Source organism: Saccopteryx bilineata, chromosome 2, assembly GCF_036850765.1.
Source record: "Saccopteryx bilineata isolate mSacBil1 chromosome 2, mSacBil1_pri_phased_curated, whole genome shotgun sequence".
In the NCBI taxonomy this organism is placed as follows: Eukaryota; Metazoa; Chordata; class Mammalia; order Chiroptera; family Emballonuridae; genus Saccopteryx; species Saccopteryx bilineata.
In genome coordinates this window covers 263,002,547-263,022,039 of record NC_089491.1, presented here as the reverse complement: position 1 = coordinate 263,022,039, position 19,493 = coordinate 263,002,547, and the positions used below count along the sequence as shown (strand labels likewise).

The following is a 19,493-nucleotide window of genomic DNA, read 5'->3' as shown; positions in this document are numbered from 1 at the left end:
CTCAGTGGAATAATACTTGGGCTCTATTGCCACTCTAAATACTAGCTTGTATTTCTGCAGCGTTTTGTGCATTTATGAACATTTTTTCTTCCATTGTATCATTTTAGTTGTCTCATATGCCTAATCTACAGAGACTTGAGTCACTTCCTTCCTGTTTTGAATATAATTAGGCTACCTTAAAATGTTCTGTGAACTTGGGCAGCCAGGAATTTGTGCTGCCTTTTTTTTTTTTTTTTTTTTTTTTTTTTTTTTTTTTTTTGCAAAACCCTAGTGAAAGAGTTACCTTTCTGATTAGGGATCTCTTTGAGATTTTGATGAATGCCAAGGCATTCTCCTCAGAAAATGCATGCATACTTAATTTTTCATACAGAATTTACATCACAGACATTTCTGAGGCTCATTTGTTGTGTTCCTGGAGCCCAGGTTAAGTAGGTCTGGCATTAAACTTCAGATAAACTGGAAGGAGTTCACTCAGAGAATTATTCCTACGAACTCAGTTTTACTGTGTTGTTAATGTTCTCATATTCTTCCCATGGAATTCTGAACCATGATGTTTAAGTGGTTAATCGAGAACCTTGCTTAATGTGTTAAATCCTTGTTGCCTTTTTCCTGTTTAGTTTCCTTCAGGAATGTTGTGAATCTGCTGAATAGATATGTGATAACCAAAGCTGTGATTCAAAACAGTCTCATTTGTCACTAGTAGTGGTACCATACTGTAAAAAGCAGTGTTGTGTATCTTTGTAGGGATCCTTCATCTTGATGTTTCCAATCTTTGCTTTCTAGAATGGCATGATAATACTGAATTGTTTTATTTCTGTCTACTTGATGGCAAACATTTAACCATGATCACATCTAATAAATATTTTATTATTTTTAAATGAATCTAGTTTATTTTAAATATATTCTACTCTGCGTTCAACTGAGACTTTTACTATAATAATACAGTGTTCATATGAAACATTCAGTGTTTTAAGTATTAACAGTCAAAAACTTTTTTGAGTGGTTATGTATTTCAGTGGGCTCTTGAAAATATCTGAATGGTACTTAGAAAATAATGTAGAAAAGTTATGATAGTTATCATTACTGAGTACTTACTATATGCAAGCAACTTGACTTACTTTTATATCCTCACTATCCTGCGTTTTGTTATTCCCATTTGATCCATGATGAGGATGTAAAAAAAAAAAGAGACTTGCTTAGATTATTATGTGAGAAGTGGGAGAGTTGGGGCTCAAACCCTGGACTGCTTGTCTCCAGAACCAGTCCTCTTAACCACCAGTCTTTGACTCTTAGGATTTGTCTTTGATTGAAATCCCATAACTCTTCATTATATGGTTGGAAAGCATTTGAATAAACTGTTAAAAATGGTAAAGATGGTATACATGCATTTTAGAGATTTTTGTGGACATTGGAGAATTTTCTTTCTTTTTTTTTTTTGGAGAATTTCTAAATACAACCCTTAGACCAGGCAGCTTGAGTGGCACCTATTGTCATCCCATTATGCATCTGATGAAATGTAGGTCTGTCTTTTTTTTTTTTTTGGTTTCTAAGTATTCAGTTTACTTAACCCAGTGTGAATTATTCTTACTGCTTACCAGTGTAAATTGTTACTTGTTTCAATAGCTGTCCAGTGAAATTTTATGGGAATTCACAGGAAAAAAGTATTACATACACCAAAAATATTAATCGTTTTTGTTTTACGTCTTTGCTTCTGTGAAGCCACTGTTATTACAGATCTGTTCTTTCATATAAGTTGCAAGATTGGATTCAGTTTATTTAAAACAACTAATGGATATCCTAGAACATCTCCCTAGTGGAGGAGGCCAGGTTTCCCAGTTTGTCCTCAGAACCACAATAGCCGAGCAGTTTTATAGTTTTGTCACTCGCAATTTTCTGCCAAGCAGATAGACATATAGATTTGTAGCAGTCTTTTCACCATTTTCTTCAGATAATGCTGTGAGGGTTATTCACTGTCACAATTATATTATCTTGTCATCTGGAGATGGATTTAAAATATTTCATCTATATCCTCTCAATTTGCTTCTCATGTTAAATGAAAGAGCATGTGTCTGAAATGGTAGATCGCATTAGGGCTTCAGACTGTGGCCCTGAACCGAAAAGGAGATAACTGCTTATAATAGGACTTCAGCTCATGTTTTTAGTCTTAATTAGCATTGTACCCAATCAGCCAAGATAGGTAGTATCATCAGACAAGCTCGTCAGCTTGAAATGTTAATTAGCATACTAAAACAACAAAAATGTCTTATTTTTCTGAAAAACCATACCTCATTCACTTTTTGCCATCTGGCAGTAAAAAATCCAACTGGTGTCCTTGCCACTGAAATTTTCTTTACTTTCCAGATCCTTCCTGGGCATCAGTAAATAGGGGAACTTTTATATGTGATGAGTGCTGCAGTGTCCATCGGAGTTTAGGGCGCCATATCTCTCAAGTGAGGCATCTTAAACGCACACCATGGCCTCCAACATTGCTTCAGGTAAAGGAAAATTCTTCGTATGGTTTATAATTTAAGTTTTGGGGGCTCACCCTGGCCAGTTAGCTGAGTTAGAGCGTCATCCTAAAACACTGAGATTGCAGGTTCAATCCCTGGTTATTGTACATATAGGATGTGAGAAGTGAATATACAACTAAGTGGAACAACGAATGAGTGCTTCTTACTCCTTCCCCTCTCTCTATATCTCTTCCTCTCTTTAAAATTAATGAAAAAAATTTAAAATTATTATTTATTTATTCATTCATTTTAGAGGAGACAGAGAGAGAGAGAGAGAATGGGGGAGGAACAGGAAGCATCAACTCCCATATGTGCCTTGACCAGGAAAGCCCAGGGCCCTGAACCAGCGACCTCAGCATTCCAGGTCAACACTTTATCCACTGCGCCACCACAGGTCATTGCTAAAATTAATGAAATTTTTAAAAAATGTTTTAAAGGTTCATTGTTTTAGCAACTAAAAGTTCTACTCCGTAAATCATACAAAAAGGTTTGAATCATAACTGAAGAGAGGTGCTGTACCCATCTTAAATTCCTCATAGACAGATAGGTAAAAAGTCATTAAAATTTCTTGGTATTGCCTGACCAGGTGGTGGCGCAGTGGATAGAGCGTCGGACTGGGATGGCGAAGGACCCAGGTTCGAGACCCTGAGGTCGCCAGCTTGAGCACGGGCTCATCTGGCTTGAGCAAAGAGCTCACCAGCTTAGACCCAAGGTCGCTGGCTCCAGCAGGGGGTTACTCGGTCTGCTGAAGGCCCGCGGTCGAGGCACATGTGAGAAAGCAATCAATGAACAACTAAGAAGTCGCAACGAGAAACTGATGATTGATGCTTCTCATCTCTCTCCGTTCCTGTCTGTCTGTCCCTGTCTATCTCTGCCTCTGTAAAAAAAAAAAACAAAAAAAACAAAAAAAAATTTCTTGGTATTGTTTCACTGCTGACTTTCTAGAATGTCTCCAGAATATATTTATTTATTTATTTATTTATTTATTTATTTATTTATTTATTGAGAGAGAGAGAGAGAGAGAGAGAGAGACAAGAAGGGAGAGATGAGAAGCATCAACTTGTAGTTGCAGCATTTTAGTTGTTCATTGATTGCTTCTCATGTGTGTCTTGACCAAGGGGCTGACCTTAGGCACAAGCCAGCAACCTTTGGGCTCAAGCCAGCAACCATGGGGTCATGTCTAATATCCCACACTAAAGCCAGCAGCCCCATACTCAAGCTGGCAAATCCATGCTCAAGCTGGTGACATCAGGGTTTTGAGCCTAGGACCTCAGCATCCTAGGTCACTCCAACAGTTGTTTTAAACAATCCAACTTTTCCATATATCATGATGAATGTTTCTCAACACTCCTGCCTTAGAAACTTTTTGTTAATGTACTTATCCCTGACTAATGTACTTATCCTTGCTAATATTTTAGGACATTAAAAAAAATTAATTTATTGATTTTAGAGAGAGAGGAAGGGAGAGGGGGAGAGACAGACAGACAGACAAAAACATCAATCTGTTCCTGTATGTTCCCTGACTGGGAATCGAACTGGTAACCTCTGCACATTGGGACGATGCTCTAATCAACTGAGCCATCCAGCCAGAGCATTAGGACATTTTTTTTCCTGCTTTGATAGAAGCACAGACTGGGATCCCTCAGAAATTTCCTAAACATCTGCTTTAAGTTTTTTTATTAACATTCTTGTTACTAGTTAGAGACCAAATTCAGTTAACATGTTTTGATTGATTGCCTAATACTTTGCTAAGTGTTGTGTGTTACTTTATTTGGGGTCCAGTGTCATGTCACCTGTACTTCTATTTTGGGGTACGCATTCTTTGAGTTCTGCTGGAACTAAGAATTAAGCATGTGTTTTCCCTTCACTTGTCTTGAGTACATATTCCACTAAATCTGTGGCAGCTGCACACCATGTCCCTCAAACATGCCTGTATAAACCAAAGGACCAGAACAAGTGGGTTTGGGTCTCTGATGTAACAACATCTCCACTAATGTAAAAAACAGATGGGGCCACATCAGCAGTCATGCTTTGAAATGAAATTGGGAGATATGGCCTGACCAGGCGGTGGCGCAGTGGATAGAGTGACAGACTGGGATGTGGAGGACCCAGGTTCGAGACCCCGGGGTCGCTAGCTTGAGCGTAGGCTCATCTGGTTTGAGCAAAAAGCTCACCAGCTTGGACCCAAGGTCGCTGGCTCGAGCAAGGGGTTACTCGGTCTGCTGAGGGCCCACGGTCAAGGCACACATGAGAAAGCAATCAATGAACAACTAAAGGGTTGCAATGAAAAACTGATGGTTGATGCTTCTCATCTCTCTCTGTTCCTGTCTGTCCCTATCTATCCCTCTCTCTCTCTGTCTGTCTCTGTAAAAAAAAAATAAAAAAATAAAAATTGGGAGATATGGTTTATTAATAACTTTTATTCACAAGTTTCTAACAGCTCTCTTTTTTTTGTAATTTTTAAAATATTTATTAATTGATTTTAGAGAGGCAGAGAGAAGAAGAGGGAGAGAAAGAGAAAGAGTGAATGAGAGAGAGAAGCATTTATTTGTTGTTCTACTTAGTTGTATATTCATTGGTCACTTCCCGTATGTGCCCTGACCAGGGATTGAACCACAACCTTGGTGTCTTAACAGCTCATTCTCATGTGCAGATGGGTGTTTACTACTCTCAAGTCTGTATTTACAGATTTTATTAGAGGATCTAAATAAAATCTATGGATGTGTAGTTTAAAATGCCAGGGTTGACCCTAAAACAATAATTCCCAAAGTATGGTGCATGAGCCAGCCACCTGTGGTACTCAAGACAGATGTAGATAATACTCCAATATTTCTTTTGGTGGTTGTATTATTTTAATGTGTATAAGAAAACTATAACTAGCACATCAAACCATAATTGCTAGTTAAAGTTTAAGACATGAGTGGAGCCCTGGCTAGGTAGCTCAGTTGGTTGGAGCGTCACTGTGATATACCAAGGTTGCAGGTTAGATCTCCATCAGGGCACATAGAAGAATAAACCAATGAATGCATAAATAAATGGAACAAATCAATGATTCTCCTTCCCTGTCTCCCTCTCCCCTTCTCCCTTCTGCCTTCTCTCTGTCTACAATCAATCAATCAATAAAATTTAAAAATGAGTGGATTTAAAGAAATAGGATTAAGTGGATAGTCTCTTGCAAATAGTATTTGGATAGTCAGTCTTGGGAAACATTGCCCTAAAAAATGTCAAAGTACTTTTCCCTCATAATCTATAAGAACAATATAATCAAACCCATTTAGATATGTAACTATCCTGCTTGTCAAACCTGAATTCTACGTACAGATTCATCTTTGATGTTCTAAACTGAGAAAATAATGATGTGCATGATGTGTCAGTTGTGCTAGTGTTTGTAATGGGGCTTTGTTTTTCCAGTTCAGTCACTGATTCCTATTGAATATTTATGGAAAGAAATGAAAATACGATTTTATACTGCTTGTTTTTAGATGGTTGAAACCCTATATAATAATGGTGCTAATTCTATATGGGAGCATTCTTTGCTGGACCCTGCCTCTATTATGAGTGGAAGACGTAAAGCTAATCCACAGGATAAAGTACAGTGAGTGGAATGTTTATAAGTACTTCTTTTTCTTTGTAATACATGGGGCCCACTGAAAGGAGTGTAGCTATTTTTGACCAGCCTTCACAAGGGCAGCACAGGAGGTACTTACCTAAATTGTTCATTTAGCTCTTTGCTATTAGAAATGCAGAACAGGGCCAGGCATGGTTACCCAGTACAAGTCACTGGTTTCTCCAGTTTGAGACTAAGGCTTGGAGGCTGTGGGTATAATCAGATTTAAGCTGAGGTGCTCAAACAGGAGGCCGTCAGACCAGAAATCTAGGTTTTGGGCTCCAGGCTGCCTGATGCTTTGCCTATAAGATGAGATGCAATGCTGCTTTCTCACACTGTTGCTAGGTCAATTAAGAAAATTACACAGAAAAAAAGATGCTATAAAAAGCAGGCTTTCTGCAGTCCTGGCCATTATAATGACTAATATAGATTTTCAGACTAGGTCTTACCCACTGCCAAAAACTTATTTTAGTATTATTCATTTTATCCTTGAGTAGGGGATGTGGGTCACTTCCTTCTTTTTAACAGCCTAAAGAATGGGGAATGTTGTATCTGAACTGCAAGTGAACTGTTCTCTTTTTTGTTTTCCAACCAGTCCTAATAAAGCAGAATTCATCAGAGCCAAGTATCAGATGTTAGCATTTGTCCATCGCCTGCCCTGCCGGGATGACAATAGTGAAGCTGCCAAAGATCTTAGTAAGGTGGGTCACACCTTTTAAAATCTCTAAAATTGCTGGATGAAACAGTGTATTGTTTTATTTGGGAAAAAACAACTTTGAAAGGAAGAAGAGAAAAAACAAAAACCGCTTTCTAGTCACTAAATAGTTAATAACAGCTTTTTTTTTTTTTTTTGCAATTGATCTTGTCTTTCTTTAATCTTAATTCAAATGTCAGCTATTCATGTTAGTAGAGGTTAGGGCAGAAAGGAAAAATAAGTATCTAGAAAACTATTGTTGATTTTCAACCCAGATATGGGTTGAAAATTATATTTCTATAACTCTTTTGTTTTTCTTTCCTATTTTGTTTGTTTAATTTTGAAATAGGAACCCTCTCAGTTTGTAGAAGGGACTAGAAGTTTTGTGGGATGTCTTCAGGTCTCTAGATTACTTACTGAGTAGGATCTTCATGAAGCAGGTTGTGACTCAAAGCTGTAGTATATAGGATGGTTTATTATACATACTTTTAAAATGAATACATGGTTTTCTTTATATGGGCCTTTGCATGTTTTTGAGAGATGCTACACAAAACATGCATCTCTGTTGGCAAAGCACTGCTTTTGGCAAATGCTCACACATAGCATGGGCACTCACAGCTCTTCAAAATTTTAAACTTTGCATAGAAGTGTTCATGCCTTTGTTTTTTTGTTTTTTGTTTTGTATTTTTCTGAAGTTGGAAATGGGGAGGCAGTCAGACAGACTCCTGCATGCGCCTGACCGGGATCCACCTGGCATGCCCACCAGGGGGCAATGCTCTGCCCATCTGGGGCATTGTTCTGCTTAGTGACTTCTTTGTTCATTGTCAGTCGGTTTCTTTTTTTTTTTTTAATTAATTAATTTATTTTAGAGAAGACAGAGAGGGGGGAGGGAGGAGCAGGAAACATCAACTCCCATATGTGCCTTGACCAGGCAAGCCCAGGGTTTTGAACCAGTGACCTCAGTGTTCCAGGTCAACGCTTTATCCACTGCGCCACCACAGGTCAGGCCTGTCAGTTGTATTGTTCTATTGCAACCAGAGTCACTCTAGCGCCTGAGGCAGAGACCACAGAGCCATCCTCAGCGCCCGGGCCAACTTTGCTCCAGTGGAGCCTTGGCTGCAAGAGAGGAATAGAGAGACAGGGAGGAAGGAGAGGGGGAGGGCTGGAGAAGCAGATGGGCGCTTCTCCTGTGTGCCCTGGCCGGGGATCGAACCCAGGACTCCTGCATGCCAGGCCAACGCTCTACCTCTGAGCCATCCAGCCAGGGCCTCTTTGTTTCTTGTTACTGTACTCCCATTTTTGTTAATTTTATTTATTACTAAGATTTGGTATGTGTTTTTTAACCACAGTTTAAAAAAAAATTAAAAAATAAGGTTTAGATACAGATATTAGGATAGATATCTTTATTCCTATTATAAGGGTTATCGCATTTCAACAATTTGAGGTTAGACTCGAAGGAAGGCAGCTCATCTTCTGAATCTATAAGCACTTTTCTTTAGTCATACAGAATTTGGTGTACCACAGGCCCATTTCCCACCCTGAAAGACTTCATTAGACATTGTATTCAAGGCCACAAATAGTGTTATGGAGAGGGTGCAGTATAAGGCAGAACCCTGCAGTATGCAGTGTAGGATATGAAGCCCTAGAGCCCTAGGTCAAATAACAAATAATATAACAGCTTTATTTTTAGCATATCCTATGTAGCAGGTTCCATGGTAAACACTTTGCTGTATTATGTACTCCTTACAGTAACCTGTGAATAGGTGGCATTATTATCGCCATTTTAGAGGTGAGAGAACCAAGGTTCAGATGGCTTAATGAAGCTTCTGAAAGTCACAAAGCTTGAAGGGTGTATGGTTTGAAGTTTAGGTCTGTCAGACTTCAGAACCATGCTCAGCTGCCTCCTCATACTGCCACTCACTCAAAGTATAATTATGCCACTGAACAGGGCCAGTCAGCCTTCCCAGCCCTAGTTTCCTTATCAATAAAATGGGCCTGACCCCGCTTTAGTGCCCAGGGATGGTAGTGACCAGCAGGGAGAGACTGCTTCATCCACGTTACTGAGCAAGTATTACTGATCTAACATATATTGAAATGGTCTGCCAGCTGCCCTAGTATATCATCACTCTTTACTTTTTTAACAATATTCTTTTTCGTTTGTGTGTTTTTCAGCAACTCCATTCAAGCGTGAGAACAGGGAATCTTGAAACCTGTTTGAGACTGTTATCTTTAGGAGCACAAGCCAACTTCTTTCACCCTGTAAGAAAGCATGAATTGATCCACATATTAAATTGAAACTTAGTGGGTTGTGTCAGGTAGCCTTTTCTTTATTTAATTTGCTTTTTTGTCTATTCTTGTTAATAATTCTTAGGAAAAAGGAAACACCCCACTCCATGTTGCCTCCAAAGCAGGACAGATTTTACAGGCAGAATTATTGGCAGTATATGGAGCAGACCCAGGCACACAAGATTCCAGTGGGAAAACTCCTGTTGATTATGCAAGGTAAGGGACCTAGAGTCTTCTCACTTCTTTCTGTTTGGGCTTACATGTGTTGGGTAAGATGCATTGATAAGTTGCTAAATTGTGTATGATTAACATTTAACCCCTTAAAAGATTTACATTTAGTTATTTTGCAGATGACCTTTCAAAGAAATATGAGCTCTCAGCCTGGCAAAGTCAGGGAAGGTAGAACTATAACAAGTCTGTTTAGCTTCCAGTCATATATGATCATTTATAACATTGTGGTATTTGAGCCAAAGTTAGAGTCCAAATCAGGTACTAAGAATGGCAGAACACAGTCCTCACTTTTTAAATATTTTTAGTCATTGCTTCAACTTAAAAACAAATGTGGTTTGGCCTGTGGTGGCAAAGTGAATAGAGTGCCACTGGTAATGCTGAGGTCGCTGGTTCGAAACCCTGGGCTTACCCAGTCAAGACACATAATAGTAGTCAACCAGCAAACAGATAGAGTAAAGCAATTACTTTTTGTCCCCCCGTCCTTTCTCTGTAAAATCAATAAATAAAATCTTAACAGCAAAAAAAATGTGTGTGAATAGGTAGATATGTGATTAAATAAGTATATTAAAATTTTAATTTTAGGATATAGGTAGTAAACATCTATGTGATGCCTGTATAGTTTTTTAAATTTTTCTTTGTTTAAAAAATTTGTGAAATGCTGGAAAAATGACTAAATAAACCCACAGTTTAACCTTGGAATTTTTTTGGGAGTACCTCACATAGAATAGTCTGTCAATGTAATTATTGATGTGCTTTGTTACTAAAAGAACTTCAAGTAGCTTATATATTTATTTCATGAATGAAGGAAGGCAGACTTGATATTTTCTGTTATGGAAATTGAAAAGGGGGTGAAAGCAGCTACAGGTGTGGGTTAGCTCTCTTACTCTCTGAATTGAAGACTTCATGTGGTTACTAAACTCTCATCCAGATTCAAACTGGCTCTGTCAGAAGCATCTAGGGGAAGGACCTTCTTTAAAATGTTGATGTCCAGACCTATCCCATCTTTACTGATTCAGAATTTCCAAGGGCCGAATAAAAAAAAAGAATTAAAAAGCCTGACCTGTGGTGGCGCAGTGGATAAAGCGTCTACCTGATGCTGAGTTTGCTGGTTCGAAACCCTGGGCTTGCCTGGTCAAGGCACATATGGAAGTTGATGCTTCCTGCTTCTCTTCCTTTCTCTCTCTCTCCCTCCCCTCTCTAAAATGAATTTTAAAAAATAAATAATTTCCAAGGGTGCAGCCTGAACATACACATATTTTTTAAGGCACTCTTGTTAATTTCTGGGAATCTCTACCCTAGACCATGTATTGATTTTATCTTCTACCTTATTAGATAAAGTTTTTCTTTTCTTTCTTTCTTTTTTTTTTAGATGCTTTATCCCTCTCATAAGTCCCTGAATTCCTTACTAGGTATTTTGTTTTGTAAATTTAAAATAGGAGAGGGAATAGTTCAGATTGTGAAAACAGTTTATAAATGTGGGAATTGAGGTAGACCTTGATAGCTTACCTCACACAAAAAGGTTGATTATTCTAAAAAGTCATGTTTGATAAATTGCTCAGGTGTCTCAGGAGGTGTCTCTGTACTTTTCTATTCTAGAGCCAGTGGCTGGTGAGCAATATAAATGGTACTTTGTTTTCTCTTGGTAGGCAAGGAGGGCACCATGAGCTGGCAGAACGCCTTGTAGAAATACAGTATGAGCTGACCGACAGACTAGCCTTCTATCTCTGTGGCAGGAAACCAGGTGAGTGAAAGGACAGCAGCCTCTCCACACCTCCATTTAGTCAGTCCCCGGAAAAACAAGTTGAGACACTATTATTTATGACCTCTGCTGTAACATAGCCTCCAGAAACTTGTAAATAAGGGTTTCTATTTGGAATGATAACTAGCATTTTGAGTTATATGTAAAAGATGTTGGTCAAATCTCCTTGAATTTTAGTTGTTATAACTTTATTTTAGCCTTAGCTTGGTGATGGTTTCAAGTATCAAAAAGCATAATCAAACCAAAACCAAATGTGCACCACATTTTTCACATAATGAGACTAGGAATGGAAGAGCAAAGCAGTCATTTTTGTAGTTATTTGAGAAATTCTGCTATCTAAGGAATGGAAAAAAGTTCAAAAGTGAACTTTGCTTTTAACCACCTTTATTTGTGTGAGGTAGAACTGAGGTTGGCACACCGTGGTCTGTGGGCCAAATGCAGCCTGTCACCTATTTGTTAAAAATAAAGTTTTATTGCAAGATAGCCATGCCAATTCCATATTGTGTATGACTGCTTTGGCACAGCAGCAGAATTGAGTAGGTTGAATAGTTGTGACAGAGACCATATAGCCACAGAGCCTAAAATATTTATTTGGCCTATTACAGAAAATAATTGCCAACCCTTCATGTAGAATTAAGAGTCCCTGGTGCACCGGCCAGGGCACACAGGAGAAGCGCCCATTTGCTTCTCCACCCCTCCGCCGCGCTTTCCCTCTCTGTCTCTCTCTTCCCCTCCCGCAGCCAAGGCTCCATTGGAGCAAAAGATGGCCCGGGCGCTGGGGATGGCTCTGTGGCCTCTGCCCCAGGCGCTAGAGTGGCTCTGGTCGCAACATGGCGACGCCCAGGATGGGCAGAGCATCGCCCCCTGGTGGGCAGAGCTTCGCCCCTGGTGGGCGTGCCGGGTGGATCCCGGTCGGGCGCATGCGGGAGTCTGTCTGACTGTCTCTCCCTGTTTCCAGCTTCATAAAAATTAAAAAAAAAAAAAAAAAAAAGAGTCCCTGGTGTGGATCCAGTTCCTGGTGAGATAGACCGAGCATACCTCACCTGTCTCCTGAATATAATTAAAAACCCTGGACCAAATACATGGAATAGTTATTTAATGACTCTAACTGGTAGATTAGGGAACCCAACATACCATCAAACTGGTGGTGAGTATTCTGTTTGTTTTGGCCTCCACGACAGCCCGAAACCTGGAACTTATCACAGATACAAAGAAGCCTTCTCTGTCTGATGTGAGGAGCAGGAAAAAGAATTGGGGGATTCCGTTGGGTTTTTTTACCCCTCCTTCTTCCTTTTCCCCCTACCCGAGCCCCCAGCAGTCCTGTGGCTACAGTAGTAGCAACAGCAGTGACAGCACAGGTGCCTAAATCTCTGGCCAAGAGCGTGAGGGGAATCCTGTTGCTCTTATTTTTCTCTTTATTCTTCAACACTTGCCCAGGAGACAAAACCTAACCTAGTCAGTTCCCTGTTAAAACAATAATGTTAACATTGTCCATAGAATTTAAGGAAGACTCAAGAGTCTCACAATATAATATTCAAAATGTCCAGGATACCATTCATAATGACTTGACATATGAAGAACCAGGAAAATCTCAGATTTGTATGAGAAAAGGTAGTCAGCAGACACCAACCCCAGATGACACAGTTGTTGAAATTATCAGACAAAAATTTTAAAGCAGACAGTAACACCATGCTCTGAGAAGTGTGAACATCTTGAACCAAATAGAAATTTAGAAAGTCTCAGCAGAGAAACAGAAGATATAGAAATGAACCAAATAGAACTGAAAAATATAATAACTAAAATTTTAAAACTCATTGGAAGTTTAATATAAGCAAGTTGGAATTGACAAAAATAAGAGTGAGTGATTTGAAAATAGATCACTAGCCTAACCAGGCAGTGACATAGTGGATAGAGCATCAACCAAGGATGCTGAGGACCCAGGTTTGAAACCCCAGAGTTGCCGACTTGAGTGTAGGCTTATCTGGCTTGAGCGTGGTCTCACTGGCTTGAGCATGGTATCATAGACATGACCCCAAGGTCACTGGCTTGAGCAAGGGGTCACTCACTCTGCTGGAGTCCCCTAGTCAAAGCACATACAGGAAAGCAATCAGTGAACAACTAAGGAACTGCAAGAAAGAATTGATGCTTCTCATCTCTCTCCCTTCCTGTCTGTCCCTCCCCCACCCGTTGCTTGCTAAAAAAAAGAAAATAGATCACTAGAAATTATCCAGTTTAAACAATAGAGAGAAAAAATGAGAGGAAGGAAAATCAAACTGGACAGAGCCTCAGGGGCCTGTGGGACAATACCAAACAGTCATATTTGTATCATCAGACTCCCAGAGAGAGATCAGAGTGCGATACAGAAAAATATTTGAAGAAATAATTGACTAAAAACCCTAAATTTGTTGAAAGACATACACTTACAGATTCAAGAAGCTCAGAGAATTCCCAAAAGGATAAACTCAAATTCTCACTCATAGGCCCTGGCCAGTTGGCTCAGCAGTAGAGCATCAGCCCAGCGTGTAGAAGTCCCAGGTTCAGTTCCCGGTCAGGGCACACAAGAGAAGCGCCCATCTACTTCTTCACCCTTCCCGCTCTCCTTCCTCTCTATCTCTCTCTTCCCCTCCCGCAGCCAAGGCTCCATTGGAGCAGAGTTGGCCCAGGCACTGAGGACTGATCCATGGCCTCCGCCTCAGGTGCTAGAATAGCTCCAATTGAAGCAGAGCAACGCCCTAGATGGGCCAAGCATCACCCCCTGGTAGGCATGCCGGGTGGATCCCAGTGGGTGCATGTGGGAGTCTGTCTGACTGCCTCCCCACTTCTAACTTCAGAAAAATACAAAAAAAAAATCTCACTCAGATACATCAAAATCAAACTGCCGAAAACCAAAGATAACAAAAACATCCTGAAAGCAAACAAGGAAAAAAATAACATAAAAGAATGATTATTTGAATGGCTATATATTTCTTGTCAGAAACCATGGATATGAAAAGGAAGTGGAACAATATTTTTGAAATGCTGAAAAAAAAAGAATTGTTAACCGTTTTCAATAAAATAACCTTCTGGAATGAAGGCAAAATAAAGACATTTTTACAATGAAAGAAAACAAGAGAATTAGTTCTAACAAATGTTGAGGCCCTGGCCGGTTGGCTCAGCGGTAGAGCGTCGGCCTGGCGTGCAGGGGACCCGGGTTCGATTACCGGCCGGGGCACATAGGAGAAGCGCCCATTTGCTTCTCTACGCCCCCCCTTCCTCTCTGTCTCTCTCTTCCCCTCCGGGAGCCAGAGCTCCATTGGAGCAAAGATGGCCCGGGCGCTAGAGTGGCTCTGGTCGCTGCAGAGCGACACCCCAAGGGGCAGAGCATCGCCCCCTGGTGGGCAGAGCCTCGCCCCTGGTGGGCGTGCTGGGTGGATCCAGGTCGGGCGCATGCGGGAGTCTGTCTGACTGTCTCTCCCCGTTTCCAGCTTCAGAAAAATACAAAAAAAAAAAAAATACAAATGTTGAAGCAAGTTTTTTGAGGGGAAGGGAGTTGAAACGGGAAGGAATCTTGGAACTTCAGAATGAAAGAAAAGCAACAGATATGACAAGAAGTTGGATAAAAATATCAGACTTTTTCCTCCTAAGTTCTGAAAACTATGTATAACAGTTAAAAATTATAACATCTGATGGGGTTTTCAGCATATGTAAATGTAATACATTTGACAACTACAACAGAAAAAGGGAGAGAGAAATACGGAGATAAGATTACATTCTTGGGGTGGGGGGAGGGTAGGGGCACAAAGAAAACCAGATAGAAGGTGACGGAGGATGGGTTTGACTTTGAGTGAGGGATATGCAGCATAATCAAAGGTCAAAATAATCTAGAGATGTTTTCTCGGAACATATGTACCCTGATTTATCAATGTCACTGCATTAAAATTAATAAAAATAAGATAAAAAAGATTACATTCTTAAAATGATAAAGTTATTTGTTTCTAAGACTATAAAAATTTATGTATATTATAATCTAGCACAACCACTAAAAACATACTATGTAATAATAGATGCTCAAAACCTGTAGATGAATTAAAATGGAATATTAAAAATTAATCAAAAGATATTTTGATTCAGAATATTCAAAAAAGAGGAAAGGGGGAAGAGAGGAACAAAAAACCAGGCTCAAACAGAAACTAATAAAATTATAAACTTATATCCAAACATATCAAGAACGACATTAAATGTTAATGAGGTAAACATATCAATTAAAAGCAGACATTGTCAGAAGATTTAAAACAAGATACAAGTCTTGGCCTGACCTGTGATGGTGCAGTGGATAAAATGTTGACTTGGAGCGCTGAGGTCACCAGTTTGAAACCTTAGGCTTGCCTGGTCAAAGCATATATGGCAGTTGATGCTTCCTGCTCCTCTCCCTTCTCTCCTCCCCTTTCTTTCACCCTCTCTCCCCTTCTTACCCCTTTTCCCCCTCTCCCCCTTTCCCTCTTTTCTCCCCTCTTCCCCCTTCTCTCGCTGCCTTCTAAAAATGAATAAATAAAATCTTAAAAAAAAAAAACTAAGAAACATGCCTGACCAGGAGGTAGCATAGAGGATAGAGCATTGGACTGGGACGCAGCAGACCCAAGTTCAAAACCCCAAGGTTGGCCCTGGCCGGTTGGCTCAGCGGTAGAGCGTCGGCCTAGCGTGCGGAGGACCCGGGTTCGATTCCCGGCCAGGGCACACAGGAGAAGCGCCCATTTGCTTCTCCACCCCTCCGCCGCGCTTTCCTCTCTGTCTCTCTCTTCCCCTCCCGCAGCCAAGGCTCCATTGGAGCAGAGATGGCCCGGGCGCTGGGCATGGCTCTGTGGCCTCTGCCTCAGGCGCTAGAGTGGCTCTGGTCGCAATATGGCGACGCCCAGGATGGGCAGAGCATCGCCCCCCTGGGGGGCAGAGCACCGCCCCTGGTGGGCGGGCCGGGTGGATCCCGGTCGGGCGCATGCGGGAGTCTGTCTGACTGTCTCTCCCTGTTTCCAGCTTCAGAAAAATGAAAAAAAAAAAAAAAAAAAAAAAAAAAAAACCCCAAGGTTGCTAGCTTAAGTGTGGGATCATAGACATGACCCAGTGGTCACTGGCTTGAAGCCCAAGGTTGCTGGCTTGAGCAAGGGGTCACTTGCTCTGCTGGAGCCCCCCCCCCATCAAGGCACATATAAGAAAGCAATCAATGAACAACTAAGGAGCCACAATGAAGAATTGATGCTTCTCATCTTTCTCTCTTCCTGTCTGTCTGTTCCTGTCTGTCTGTCTCTCTGTCACACAAAAAAGTCCTAACTATATGCTGTCCACAAGAAACTCATTTTAAATATGATAACTAGATATGTTAAAAAAAAAAAGGTATAGCCTGACCTGTGGTGGCGCAGTGGATAAAGCGTCAACCTGGAAATGCTGAGGTCGCCGGTTCAAAACCCCATATGGTCAAGGCACATATGGGAGTTGATGCTTCCAGTTCCTCCCCCCTTCTCTCTCTCTCTCTCTCTCTCTCTCTCTGTCTCTCCCTCTCCTCTCTAAAATGAATAAATAAAAAAAAATAATAATAAAAAAAAATTAAAAAAAAAAAAAGGTATAAAAGGATATATAGTACAATGCAGACACTAAGTAAAACAAAGCTAAAGTGGCTATATTATTAAATGAAGTAGACTTCAGAGCAAGGAAAAGTAGGATCCTTGCTACTAGCCAGGTCTTTGGGAATTTGTAGCCAATCTGGCAACTTCTGTTCCCCCACATATAATGCATAATTATGGGAAGACTAATTGCAAAAGAGAAATTGAGAAACTCATGCCAGTAGCTCAGTGGATAGAGCATCGCCTCAGTGTATGGACATCCTGGGTTTGATTACCGGTCAGGGCACACTGGAGAAGCAACCATCTGCTTCTCCCCACTCCCTTTCCCCCTCCTCTCCCTCTTCCTCTCACACAGCCATTGACTTGATTGGTCTGGGTGTATCCCCAGGTACTGAGGATAGCTCCTTAGGAGCACAGCCTCAGACGCTAAAAATAGTTCAGTACTAGAGCATTGCTTGGCCCCAGATGGGGTTGTTGGGTGGATCCCGGTCAAGGCCATGCCGGAGTCTGCCTCACTATCTCTCCCCTAACCCTTCCGCCAAAAAAAGAGAGAAATTGAGAAAATAATGGTGTGTTCCTTTGCCGGTTTTATCAGTATATGAATAAAACTTTGGCTTGGTTTCTTTTTCAGATCACAAAAATGGACAGCACTTTATAATACCTCAAATGGCAGACAGGTAAGGTCATTGAAATACCAACCAACTTTATCTGTCACTAATATTTCCTTGGTTGTATATGTTTGAGTGTATAATATTTTATGTTTAACAAAGCGCATACATTTTTCTCTTTTATGGCTATACAATTTGGAAATAAGACGGCTGTAAGTAAACCACCATATAAAACTTAAGTTGAAAGAGCATAAAAGTTGAAAGTAACAAATTTACTAATAAGAAAATTGGAGTTAATAATATTGTCTCACAGTTTTAGCCAGTTGTGGTAGTATAATTGTGTCTATAGATTATATTCAAAGAATACTGATTACAGAAGTACAAGGGGATCCTCAGGTTACGACACAGTTCCTTTCCTATGGCAGTGATGTAACCAAATTTTGGTGTAAGTTGAAACACACCCTAGCCTACATCACTTACCTATCCTAACACAGTTGTAAAATCATAATCTAGAACATAAAAACACAACTAAGCCACAGAAAAAGTCCAGCTCTCTCACTGATATGCGGTACTACTGCGTGTTCTTCCACCGTGTGCAACCAAACAAGTTCACCACATAGTCTGTAAGTATGATGCTAGTAGCATAAGCCGAAACACTCGCATCTCAATTTTTTTAAGTTTTTATGGGAGTGAGTGTCGTAAACTCGAAACGTCTTATATCGAGACTGTCATAACCCGAGTACCCCTTGTATATTCTTTGTCCATAGCAGGGGTCGGCAAGTTTTTTTGTTGTTAAAGGCTAGATAGTAAATATTTTAAGTTTTGTGGGCCATACAGTCTTTGTCCCAGCTACTTAACTCTGCCATTGTAGATGAAAGCATCCATGGACGCTATGTAAATGAAGGGCATGCCTGTTCTGATAAAATTTTATGTTTGGATGCTGAAATTTGAATTTTACATGTAATTTCCACAAGTTATGAAATACTCTTTTCCCTCCCCCCCCCCATTAAAAATGTAAACATTATTCTTAGCTCATGAGCTAATCAAAAAGTGGGTTGTAATCTGCTGACCCCTGGTCTGTAAAGTCAGATGAGTTCAAGGCTGCAGGAATGAACCCTTAATTTAGCCAATTACCTTTGCACAAATACTGTCAAGAGTTTATGAAATGATTAATTGCTATTTCAGATATAATCTTGCCATTCTAGTTTTTAACATTCTACCCTTTTTATAGTTTCTTCTACCATACTTTTTTTATACTTAAAAAATCGTGACTTTTCACATTAGTTTCTGTCTTTTAATTAGTAGGTGATAATTTTTCTTTTAAACATGTTTACATGATTATGGTATTTCTAGAAGGAGCTACTTTCACCAAGTTCTTTTCAAAGTTTCCTCTCTGATTCTATTGGGCTATAGAATTTTTGGCTCTAACCATGCCCATAAACTCTAATTAACATCTCCATCCTTTGATGAACTTTATCTTATGCAGGGCTCACGGAAATGATTTTATTTATTTGCTTATTAGTTTTGTACATTTTCTTAGCAGCCTGGATTTGTCTGAATTGGCAAAAGCTGCTAAGAAGAAACTTCAATCTGTGAGTATCCTATTGAACTCCTAGTGAACTCCAGTATGAGAACTGTATCCTGCTAATACTGCTCTCAGCTTGTTACCTGTTGCATCAGATGACTGTTTATTCTCTTAGATGTTGTTAAATTAGAAGCAGACCATCGAATATATAGCACTGAAGACTGGAAGTATTACTAAGTTCGGTATACCTAGTTTTTTGGTTCTGCTTCAAATAATGCCATTTTTCTGGTCATTTTAAATGTGAAGGCTGTGCCTTTGACATTGGGAAATTGTTTCTACTTACAAGAGTTCCTTGTTTCTCCCAATGTAAATAAGTAAGTGGGACACACTTCTTGGGATTTCTTCCTGATAAAGATTGATAAAAGCAGATGTTGAAATGGTGAGTACCATAGATTCACTTGATGCCATTGGGATCCAGCCTCCATTGTAACTCTCACATATCCCATGCCTTTCATCTGAGGTTTGTAAATCTGCTTTTAAAATCTGGTGATCCTGCCTCAGGTATGTGCCCAGAGTTTGCCCAGTTCTGCAGCTCAAACCTCACTTTAATCTGAGTATTTCTTTCCAGCTTGCCCACCTCAGGCTTAGTCAGGAGTCAGCCTCTCTGGGATTTCTCTTTGTA

General features: G+C 40.2%; 1 protein-coding gene across 9 annotated transcripts in view; it reads left to right on the top strand.

Annotated features, from left to right (window-relative positions):
- GIT2 (GIT ArfGAP 2) overlaps positions 1-19,493 on the top strand; it is a 56,425-nt gene that overhangs the window by 1,741 nt on the left and 35,191 nt on the right. For 7 of the 9 annotated variants that reach the window (XM_066260396.1, XM_066260400.1, XM_066260398.1 and 4 more), the window contains exons 2-9: positions 2,362-2,495; positions 5,993-6,105; positions 6,713-6,818; positions 8,984-9,070; positions 9,183-9,313; positions 10,975-11,069; positions 17,310-17,355; positions 18,827-18,878. In XM_066260396.1, coding sequence (XP_066116493.1) covers positions 2,362-2,495; positions 5,993-6,105; positions 6,713-6,818; positions 8,984-9,070; positions 9,183-9,313; positions 10,975-11,069; positions 17,310-17,355; positions 18,827-18,878 — 764 coding nt within the window. The remainder of the gene's footprint in view (positions 1-2,361; positions 2,496-5,992; positions 6,106-6,712; positions 6,819-8,983; positions 9,071-9,182; positions 9,314-10,974; positions 11,070-17,309; positions 17,356-18,826; positions 18,879-19,493) is intronic. The other 2 variants (XM_066260399.1, XM_066260395.1) reach the window with 1 other exon arrangement.